Raw genomic sequence first — 12,118 nt, 5'->3', positions numbered from 1 at the left:
CTTTTGTTTTGGTCCCTTTTTTTGTTATTTTGAAACTCTAAAAGATGAAAATAAAATAAGTAATCCTGCTTAAATATAAAATAAATGTGTCATCTTTAACTTTATCCCTTTTTGAAATCATGTCATCTATTACTTGCTTAGCAGTGCACAGTAACAGAAGTTTTGACTGGGGTGCCCAAACTTTTGCATGCCACTGTATATGTCATCATTTACTACCCTGCGATGCATCATTTTGTGGTAGGTATAAAGAAACACAAGAGTCAGTGAAAAACTACTCACAAAGATGAAGAAACAACCAATATATAAAAGAGGGCAAACTGTACAAATGCAAAAAAAAAACCCAAATAATAATAAACAAAAAAGTAATAAATAATATTGACAGCACTAGTTGTAGAGTTTGTGAAACTGAGTCCAGAGGGTTTGGACCTCAAACCTTACAAAGTGATTACCTAATGTGCACTTGGTTCCTTCAATATAGAGAAAGCCACATCATGACCTTCAGTAAAATAGAAGTGCACATGAATTTTTGCTTTGCCTGAGAGGACTATTTGGGTTCCTGGATGGTGGGAAGGGACAAAGTATAAGAGAAGGTGCTGCATGGGGGAGTAATGTGAGAAAGAGTGGTAGATGGAAAAGAGAGAGCAGGAGAGAAATGTTCCATTTGCAATGTTGATGCTTCCTTCTGACAGTGCAATTTAAAACTGACTTGTTTTCTCAAATTTGCAGTTTGGCTGAAGGGTCCTTGACCTAAGGTGTTAACTGTTTATCTGTCCACAGGTGCAACCTGACCACTTAGGCAGTTTTGTTATGTTGTTGGATTGAGTTTAATTACTGCAGTTTTACTAACTTATCTGAGAGTCTCCGACTGATTCAAAAAGGATTTAGTGCTTTCCTGGCATATATGACAAATAAACTCTTCTTGGGCTTCAAGTCGGGTACAGGTATCAATTATAACTGGTATTTTGAAAACAAACTCTACCATCTTCTTCAGGGGTGATGCCTGGGCATGTCTAGTCAATTGGTATTTATATCGCTGTATTGTCATCGAAACGTTGGTTATAATGGAAATCTGTACTTGACTTGAAACCGGAGAGGAGTTTATTGGTGGTATAGCAGTTTATCACCTTCTACATTTTTCATTACCCATGTGATATCATTGTTTTAGTTATGTAGCCTATTAACTAATTTAATAACAATTTCCCTTATCCATAAAAGTGGTAGGTTTTTCAGAAGTTATATCTTTTATATATTTATTTCTTTGTCTTTCATCCCTTGGGATTAATTCCTCTCAGCATTGTTTCTCATCTCTTTATTTAGTTTGCTTAGTATTTGTGTTTGTACTCTGAAATAAACTGAAATATTGGAATTAAGACCGCACGCCATTCTTGTCTCCTGGAAGAACCCTGAAGATCAGAAATTAACCAGTATCTGTCTCGAATTTTAGTGTCCCCACCATTGTTAGCCACCCTTATTCCTCACTTGTCCATCTGTTTCCTTTTCTCATTCACTTAAAGCAACTCTTAAGTGTTGGGTCATGTGTGATATGTTTCTTGATAATATTCCTGTGAAAACAGTTGTGTTTTGCAGTTCTAAAAAAAAATTGTTGTGAGAATTCCTTTAGAGGAGAGTAAATATTGATTGAAAACCACCATCGAATAAGTTATTTCTGGATTGGAGTATGCTGGAGTATGTTCTGTTTTTGCATGTGTAATTCTTTATTCCTAATTCTATCCAGGCATATTCAGGATCCAACAAGTCAAAGGTTGACTTGGGACAAACCACCGACAAATGTACTGGTCATCAAAAAAGTCAAGGATGAAGCTCTTCTGGAACCATTCAAGGAACTGTGCACTTTTCTCATTGAGGTGACGTAACATATTAGTGTGCATTCTCTGTTATCATAGATTTTCCTGTGAACCTGTGTGTTAAGTTGCTGCAAGAAGGGGAAAAGGTAGTGGAGATTGAGAATGAAATTGTGATTAGTCCCATCAAAATGTTGGAACGGAGCAATGAACATTTGATCATAGCAGCAAAAGTAGAGGATAATCCATGAGAAAGCTGAGGAAGAAGGTGGAGATGAGAGTGGTGGGTGCCTGGAATTTGCTTCTTGGGATGGTGGAAATGGCAGAAACTAATTAGAGGCTTTCATAAGATGTTTACATGGGAACACGAATGGGGAAAATGGAAGGAAATGGACATTGTGCAGGCAGAAATTTGTTCAATGCCTTAGACGTAGTTCAAATTTGTTGTCATTCAACTGTGTACATGTATACCGTGATATTAAATATAGTTGTGGACCACAGTGTCAAGATGCACAATGGTTGATGTCAGTTGGGAACTAGAGAAAGGAATTCAATGCGGGACATTGACTTTCTCCAGAGAAATTGCCTTGCTGGCTGAGTACGTCCAACACTTTGTGTTTACAGCTTTGATTTTGCTTTTCCAGCACATTTTCATCTGGAGAGTGGGGTGTCAGGAATGTTTTTAAGTTTTGCAGATTGATTTTCCAGTCACTTGAAATCTTGGAGAAGCTGTCAGCTTTAATCTCTAGCCTTTGCCAAGCTGAGGTGAGAACAAAGGTTGACAACAAATGGGCCATTCAGTCCATCAAGCCTGTTCTTCTGTCAAGTTTTTATTCAGTTTTTGGTCATCTACGCATGTAACTAAATTTTGATAATGATATTGATATTGTATATAAACTACCTTATGTATTTATAATTATTGTACTTTATCTTATTGTGTTCTTTAGCTTGTGTTTTTTTGTGCTGCATTGGATCTGGAGTAACAATTATTTTGTTCTCCTTTGCACTGGTGCACTGCAAATTAATTAAACAGTCTTGAATCTTGTAAGGGGCTTTGGCATTTTGCCATGTTAAAGATGCGGAATAAGTGAAGATTGCTTTTGCATAATCAGATTGTGCATATTGTAAGTTGATTCCATTTATATCTTCTCCACATTCTTTGAATCTGTTAGCACCTCACTCTATTCTGGAATCACAAATCATGTGACTCAATCTCTGATTTCTAATCTTGCTTTTACAGATGATAGTCATGAATTTTGCCATAATTTTCTGTTGCTTTTGAGAAGCAGCAAAATATTGAAGGTGTATTAATGCAGTGCCAAATATCAAGTGTCAATAACCTGGGGCGGAGGTCACTGTTAATCTGAGACCTAATTGGTCTCACCACGTGAGTACTGTGGCTACAGAGCAGCTGGGAGAACGTGTGACTTGCAGAGAGTCTCTCTTCTGACATTTTGTGGCCTTTCATCATTTACAAGGCAAAAGTCGAATGCATGATGCACAGGTCTTTACATGTCTGGATGACTTCAGGAGAGATGTGTCTCCTTTTCACCTACTCATCGTCAACAACTCGACAGTTAGCTTCGCTTTTACATTCAGGTTCCTGGGCATCATTATTTCGCAATACCTTATGGGAGAATTTTATCTCCCACTTTAACAAAGGCTCAGCAGAACAAACTGGTGCAATTCTACACTGCCATCATAGAGAGCATCTGCGCATCAGTCATTACTTTCTGGTTTGGTACAGCATTCTCTCACAATATACAAAAAGTACAGTGAACTGTCACATCAGTAGAAAAGGTTGTTGGCTGCAGTTTGCCATCACTGCAGGACTTGTATGTGTCCAGGACAAAGAATCAGCCAGGAAAGATCGTTGTGGACATTACTTACCTGACAAACTGCCTTTTCCAATAGCTCCCTCCTGGTAAGTATTATAGGGGTACTAAAACAATAAAAACATGCCATCTTAAAAGTCCCTTACCAAGGTGATTAATCAGTTCAGCGTTCTAGATAGCCACCCTCACCCCCCCCCCCTTTTACCTCAGTCACTACACTGCTCTGTAAACACTTTAAACCATTTTTTATAGCAAGTCTATAAAACACTGATGGAGAATTAGGCCATTTATCCCATTGAATCTGCTCCTTCATTCTATCATGGCTGATTTATTATACCTCTCAAATACATTCTCCTGCCTTCTTTCTGTAACCTTTGATACCCTTACTAATCAACAGCCTATCAAATTCTGCTTTAAATATACCCAATGACTTTGCTCCAAGCTACCTATAGCAATGAACTCTACAAATTCATATATTGTCAATACATAGGGATATTTATGTATTTATGTGTATTTTATTCCATAGTCATAATTTAATCCATAAATTTATTTTTATATAATTTTTTATAATGCTGTTTTTGTTGCACGTCTCAACACCACACCTCAGCAAATTCCTGATACACGTAAACATATCCAAAAATTTGGACACCATAGACAAAGCTTCATCTCTTGGGAGCCCTTCATCTCCCGGGATATTCAGTCTTTCCATCAATGTAGCTCAAAGGCTGCAGTTTTCACTTTTCTTTCAGGTAGTGCATCCTATATTATAACTTGATATTCCAGCAGTACCTCTTAAACCAGAGACCTGATTGCAAGGGTGGCGGTGGACTGGAATTAGTAGCCCAATGGTCTAGGACCCTGGGTCAGTGTGGGGGGGGGGTGGGGAATAGAGTGTTCTGGAGGTTGTGGCCCAAGGCTCAAGGACCCTGGTCAGTGTAGGTGAGGGGAGAGGGGGTGGTCTGGAAGTTGTGGCAGATCGTCCAGGGCTCTGGGTCATTGGGGTTGTGGGAGGTGGTCTGGAAGTTGGAGGCCCGATGGTCTGGTACCCTTGGTTGGGGGTGGGGGGGGAGGTGGTGGAGTGTTTTTGTCTGGAAGTTGGAGGTCTGCTGTACACAAGTCTGGGCCAGGGACTGGAAATTGGACACCGAGAGGTGGCCTGCCTTGGGATTGGAACCTGTCTATGTGTGTCAGCGGGTGGTTGGGAAAGAGAAAAGGGGCTTATTTTGTTATTGTTCTCTTTTGTTGCTGTGATTGTGTTGTTTTGTTTTGCTGAACATGTGGATATGCTATGTTGGCAATGGGAAGTGTGTCGAAACTTACGGGCTGGCCTCAGCACATTCTTGGGTTCTGTTGGTTGTTAATGCAAACAACACATTTCATTGTACATTTTAATGTACGTGTGATAAATGAATCTGAAGAAAGACGAGGAGGGCCAGTGCATGGGTCCCCCTTCAAGTTGCATTCATCTGTATTTGGATATATTGCTTCATTGTGACTAGATGTAAATTTGAGAAGTTCCTAGAAGGAGTTTCATTGGGAATATTACAGCATTTCAGGTGTCTTAACACAACCTTTTCAAGGGCAGCTCATGATGAACAAAAAACATTTTTTTCTAGCAAAGCCCTGATCCTGAAAGGGAACACTGGAATTCAAAGGTATCATGGTTCCATTTCTGCTTTTCAAATCATGTTCAAGTTCATTGTCATCCAATCTTATTGCCAAAAGAAATGACGTTTTTCTGGGCCAAGTTGCACAATGCAGGACATAACTCGCACACAGCACTAAGTAATATTACCACAAGTAAACTAACAAATAATAAAAGATATTCCGGAAGGTTGGTATTTGCATAAAGTGCATTTATGACTCAAGTTAAACAGTAAACAGTTATGCTACTGGTGCTTCATATGTGATGAGACCTGGTAATGATGCTAAAAATAAATGCAGCATGCTGCCTATTTGAAACTTTTGAAACGCCTTACTCTTCTTAAGCCCATCATCTCTTCTGAAGCTCACCAGAGTCCTTTGTCCTGGGCTCCAGTCTTCCCTGGTGTAGCTCATCTTCTAGATCAGGGGTGGGCAAACTTTTTGACTTGTGGGCCACAAAGGGTTCTAAAATTTGACAGGGGGGCCGGACCAGGAGCAGATGGACGGAGTGTTTTGGTAATACACCTCATAAGAGAAAATAAAATATCATGGGATATGTAGAAAACGTGCTTTAATTTCAATTGAAAATGAACAAGTGCATTACAACAAAATATCTGTCTTTGAAGTCCCATGGTATTTAGCTATTTATTAAAACACTGAAAATTAAATGAATAAAATACAGCTTTTTTTAATAGTAACAGTTATTATTTTAAAGCACTGAAAATTCTGTTATCCTTCAAGATATTATCATCATCACTCTCCTCCTGACGGTCTTTATTTCAAAAATGGTAGGAAATGTAGGTCTATTTGTCCTGCTCCTTCTTATTCAATTGTCCCCTGTGCCAAAACTCAACAACGACCAGCACAAGGACAGAACAGTGACAGCACGCCATTATGCGGAGCGCGTTATTTGATCTGGAGCGCATTTTTTATTTTGAGAACGTACGTGCACCTGCGCACTACTCATGTCCATCACTTAACAGAAATGACATGTAACATATAAGGCTTATTGAAAAAAATATTTTCAATTGCATTTTTTACATAACACAATGAAGAAACTTATTTTTAATTTCAGTGGGAACGGTGTTGTTGGTCTCCCTTTTTAGCCAGCGCATCAAAGTCTGGATTTAATTTTGTTGTGGCGATTCTCAGGATGGATCTGAGGTGTTGGTCAGTTAACTTGGATCTGTGGCTGGCTTTGTTGATGTTCATGACGCTGAACGCCTGTTCACACAAACAGGTTGAGCCGAACAAAGAGTAAAGCGCAAATGTGGAGTAATACGCTGCACCTCAACAAAGGTCAATGTATATAGGGTGCGTCATCTATTGGGAAAACGCCAGAATTGCGGGGAAAAAACGTTAACAAGGTTTATTAATATTAATTTCATACGGTTCTGCGGGCCGGATTAAAAAGCTTAACGGGTTGCATATGGCCCCCGGGCCATAGTTTGCCCATGCCTGTTCTAGATCCTTCCTCTCCCTGGAGTGAGATCTTTTCAACTTCTGTTGGCATTTCTATAGGTTTGTGGTTTTACGGGATGGGGTTGCTAGCTCCGTTTTGCAGCCTGGCTGGGGACTGTCCAAAGTGAGGTTAGAAGCCTCATAAGCAGTACTTCATATCTCAGTTGACCTCTGACTGTGAATATGTATAATAATATAACTTATTTATAGAGCACTTTTTCATACAGATGAAGTAGTTCGAAGTGCTTTACAATGGGATATTACTATTTTACTTCTCCAAACATGTCGTTTCCTCTGCCTGTGCAAGTCTGGAGGAATACTTTATTTTTGTGTTAATTCGTAGGTCACACTTGTTCCCCTCCTCCATCCTACCTTCTCTCATCGTCAGCTTGAGAGAATCATGACGTAGTGTTCCTAGCCAGCCTCTGTTGGGGCAGAATTATTTCTCCTTCAGAAGAAGGAAAAGCCGACAATTGGATTGGTAACCGGTGGAAAATGATGTAAGGTAATTGGCAGAATGGACAGGGGAAGACGAGATAAAATTGTCCTGGTCTTGTGAGCTGGGGTGCATTGTCTGGAAGAAAAATGGAATTGGATCCAATAGTAATTTTTCGGAAAAAACTTGTCTAAATGCTTGAGCGCCACTGTAGCATAGCATTTTGCGTAGAGTTCAGGGCATCGGAGTTCAGAATTCAATTCCGATGTCATCTGTAAGGAGTCTGCATGTCCTTTCTGTGGAATGTGTGGGTTTTCTCTGGGTCCTCTGGTTTCCACCCATAGTCCAGAAATATATCAATTTGTAGGTAAATTGGTCAATATAAATTGCCCTGTGATTAGGCTAGGGTTAAATCAGGAGTTTCTGGGGGCTGTGGCTGGAAGGGCCTGTTCTACACTGCATTTGTAAATAAGTAAAGTAAAATAAAATAAAAATGAAGATTTTAAAAGTGCTCTGGGGCAAGAACAGGGGAGTGAGGTACAATGTTGCATGTTTAAAAGGGCTATGCAACTGAGTAAGGCTAATCAATTAGTTAAAACAAAATCCTTGAGGTAGACTCTGAAGCAATGTTCTCCTCTTTTTCCCCATGCCTTTGTATATCCAGGAGAAACACTTGGTTGTATTTGTTGAGAAGAAAGTGGTGGACGATGCAGCGCTTGCTAAAGATGCAGACTTTGAGCGCATCAGGCGGCAACTTAGCCCCTTCCGAGAAGGTGAGATGATAGGCACGGGTACCATCATTGTGTAGATTTATTTAAAGAGTAAATGTAGCAGTTATTTAGTATTTTGAGATATGGGTGTTGGTAGGAAAATCAGACTTTACTGCCTTTGCTTGAGTGCTGTTACATTAGGGTGTAGAATTGTTATTTTTCTTTTAGTTTAACTTTCTTATCCTTGTATTTTTATATATTTTTATATAATCACCTATATACATGTAATTGCTCAGTGTAGTTTCCAGTAATTACAGTACAGTTACTTTGTATTTTTCTAGAAACTTAAGTTTTTTTGCAGCAGAACTCACGCCCTACTTGAATCTTTATTTTATTCGTTAATTGTTATCTCTGGAATTAAAAACAATCTTTAGTTTGACATCACAACTTAATTCTAGTGTCCTTCTTTATGTTTGTTCTTTGATCTTGTAACATAGCCAGAACCACCAAGTTTTATGCCTCATTCTTGTCTCCCAAAGAAACTCAGTACTAGTATCACCAGATCAAACTATACTCTTAAGATGGCCAACTTGAATTGCTGTGTTCATATGATGAAGGTTTGTTTCTCCATCCCTTAGCTGAACCATTGACTGTAGATGAGCCTGTGATATAAATTGTATTTTATTTTTTTCATTTAGCGATCCAGCCTACTGAGCCACACTGCCCAGCAACCCACCTCTTTAACACTAGCCTAATAACAGGACAATTTATCATGACTAATTAACCTACTAACTGGTAGATCATTGGACAGTGGAAGGAAACCAGAGTACCCGGAGAAATCACACACGGTTCATGGGGAGAATGACAAGCACCCTACAGACAGTGCCAGAATTAAATTTCAAAGTCCAGAATGCACCAAGCTGTAATAGCATCTCACTAACTGTTATGCTAAAGTGGCGCCCAATAGTTCTCTATCGTCTTTCTTTGGGCATCAAGAAATCTAGGGAGATTTCATGACCCACTGAAGAAAAGAGTAGCATTCCCAAAGGCCTTGGCACTACGAGTGGAATGAGGAACATGAGGGGAATGATTAGATAAGAAGGAAAATGGGCATCAAATGAAAGAGCTCAATGTTGAAGGAAAATGAGAGAAGTATATTGCTGGGGATGGAATTAGAGAAGGTTGATATTTTTCACATGCAGAAAATGTAAGCCCCATTCGAATCTGAAGTTGCACCGAGTGAATGGAAGTTTAACCTCAGCAGATCAGATAGCATCTTTGGAGAGGAATAAACAGTTGTCATTTTGGGCCAAGGTCCTTCAGCCAGTCCTGATTAAAGGATGCAGCCTGACATGTCAATGGTTTATTCCTCTCCATAGATGCTGCCTGACCTGCTGAGTTTCTCCACATCATTTTGTGTGTGTTGCTCTGGATTTCCAGCATCTGCAGGATCCCTTGTGCTTATGGAAATTTAAGATGTGAATGTGATTGAAGAGTACATTGAAATGTGTAGCAAGAAATTACTGGACGAACTTAGTGGCTTGAGCTGCATCTGTGAGGGGCTGGTGGAATTGTTGATGGTTGGGTTTGACATTTGCAGTCTTTGTGTTTACGTTGAAATGTGTGAGGCAGATGGAGTTAAGGAAGAAGAGGACAATTAGAAGATGAGATTAAAAAATTGGGCAGCTTGAGCTTGTTGTGCCAAAAGGGCCGTGTTGTATTTGTAAGTAAATAAATAACCAGAAATAGAGGGACCAGAAGAGGTTAACAAGAATGATTCTGGGAATGAACAGGTTAATATATGAAGCGTGTTGGTGGGAACTGGGACTGTAATTGCTGTAGTTCATTAGAACAAGGGGAGGATCTCATTGAAACCTATTGAATATTGCAAGCTCTTGACTGAGTGGATGCTTCCTACAGGGTTGAGTCTAGGACCAGAGGGCATAGTCTCAGAACAGAGGGATGTCCACTTGGAACAGATATTAGAAGGAATTTATGTAGCCATAGGGTGGTGAGTCTGTGAAATGCATTGCGATGGACAGCTGTGGAGGCCAAGTCATGGATTATATTTAAAGCAAAGGTTGATAGGTTCTTGGTTAGTCATGGTGTCAAACTTTATGTGAAAAGGCAGGAGAACGGAGTTGAGAGGGATAATAAATCAGCCATGATGGAATGGTGGAGCAGGGTTGATGGGCCGAGTGGACTAATTTGCTCCAAGTCTTATCGTCTTGTATCCCAGGCAATTAAGAGGTGGTTGAGAAGACATCACAGATCTCTGAAAATTATTTTCTTTATCTGTAGGCAGAGTGTGAATACTATTTAAAAGGGGAAAAAGATGAACATGGTATCTACAGGCTTTCAGCCTGATGCCAAATAATTAGGTGTTAAAAGATCTGAAGGTCTGTATAAATAACAAAGGAATGGTTAGCCCATGGATTTGTCTGGCTTGATCGATGAGGAAACAAAGGCTGGTGAAGCTGAAGTATTTGATACAGACTGCACTGATTTTAGCAAGGCAATTCACTAAGTCACAAATGGCAGCATGATCAGAAAGGTACAAATATTTCAATCCAAAGGAGGTTAAATCCTGATAAATACAATGTAATGCAGCTTGGATGAGGACATGAATTTCCTCCATGTACTCAGACCATAAACGTAGGAACAGAATTGGGCTGTTCAGCCAATTGAGTCTGCTCCACCATTCAATCATGGCTGATTTATTTTCCCTCTCAGCTCTATTCTTCTCCCCATAACCTTTGTCACTTATTGTTATTTATTTATATTTGTGTTTGCACTGTTTGTTGTCTTCTGCACTCTACTTGATCTTTCATTCATCCTGTTATAGTTACTATTCTATCGATTTGTCGAGTATGCCCGTGAGAAAATGAACCTCAGTGTTGTATGTGGTGACGTATATGTACTCTGACAATAAAATTTACTTTGAACTTTGAACCAATTGACTTATGCTGGGTATATAATTTGGAGAGTGGGAACAGCCCTTCTGATTGACTGTTGGAATATCTGCACATTTTTCCTGTCAGTTGGCCCAAGTAGGTGTGGTCTTTCATGGATTCTATTGTATTATTCTATTCTAAATTTATTGAGAAAGTCTGTAAGAAAATGTACCTCAGGTTGTATATGATGACATAAATATACTTCGATAATAAATTTACTTTGAACTTTGAAAGTGATCATATGATTAGTATGTAAGTTCATCACCCAGTTCTTTTTTAAATCCCAGGCTATGATGAGCTGTCGGGCTACATAGACCTAATTATTTGTCTTGGTGGTGACGGCACGTTGCTCTATGCTTCCTCACTCTTCCAGGTATGTTTGTTTTTGGCCTCAGCACCTTCTCACCAAGAAATGGCATGCAAACATGTGGCCCCTTTCTGGATGTCCAAATGCACTGTACAACAAAGACGTACTTTTAAGGTTTAAACACTGTAGAATCAAAACCAGGTTTATTGTCACTGACATATGTCATGAAATTTGTTGCTTTGCATCAGCAGTACAGTGCAATATATAAAATGTACTATAAATTACAATAAGAAATACAACTGGTATGCAAAAGTTTGGTCACCCCTGGTCAAAATTTCTGTTACTGTGAATAGTTATGTGAGTACGATCACCAAAAGTCATGAAGTTGAAGTTGAAACATTTTAAGCAAGATTAGTGTATTATTTTTGTTTTGTACAATTTTAGACTGGGAAAAAAAGGAAAGAAGCACCATGCAAAAGTTTGGGCACCCCAAGAGATTTGAGCTCTCAGATAACTTTTACCAAGGTTGTGTATAAGATGATGAGAGGCATTGATTGTGTGGATAGTCAGAAGCTTTTTCCTAGGGCTGAAATGGTTGCCACAAGAGGACACAGGTTTAAGTTGCTGGGGAACAGGTACAGAGGAGATGTCAGGGGTAGGTCTTTTACTCAGAGTGGTGAGTGTATGGGAATGGGCTGCTGGCAACGGTGGTGGAGGCAGATACGATAGGGTCTTTTAAGAGACATTTACGTAGGTACATGGACCTTAGAAAAACAGAGGGCTATAGGTAAGCATAGTAATATCTAAGGTAGGGACATGTTTGGCACAACTTTGTGGGCCGAAGGGCCTGTATTGTGCTGTAGGTTTTCTATGTTTCTATGTCTCAGACCTTAATTAGGGCTATGGCTTGTTCACAATCATTGTTAGAAAAGGCCAGGTAATGCAAATTTAAAAGCTTTATAAATACCC

At 39.4% G+C, this 12,118-nt stretch overlaps 1 protein-coding gene across 9 annotated transcripts in view; it reads left to right on the top strand.

The window, feature by feature from the left end:
- nadkb (NAD kinase b) overlaps positions 1 to 12,118 on the top strand; it is a 114,731-nt gene that overhangs the window by 41,759 nt on the left and 60,854 nt on the right. For all 9 annotated transcript variants that reach the window (XM_059992090.1, XM_059992101.1, XM_059992080.1 and 6 more), the window contains 3 exons: positions 1,736 to 1,865; positions 7,843 to 7,951; positions 11,130 to 11,215. In XM_059992090.1, the coding sequence (XP_059848073.1) occupies positions 1,736 to 1,865; positions 7,843 to 7,951; positions 11,130 to 11,215 (325 nt within the window). The remainder of the gene's footprint in view (positions 1 to 1,735; positions 1,866 to 7,842; positions 7,952 to 11,129; positions 11,216 to 12,118) is intronic.

Source organism: Hypanus sabinus, chromosome 2, assembly GCF_030144855.1.
Source record: "Hypanus sabinus isolate sHypSab1 chromosome 2, sHypSab1.hap1, whole genome shotgun sequence".
In the NCBI taxonomy this organism is placed as follows: Eukaryota; Metazoa; Chordata; class Chondrichthyes; order Myliobatiformes; family Dasyatidae; genus Hypanus; species Hypanus sabinus.
This window is presented reverse-complemented; position numbering and strand designations above follow the sequence as displayed.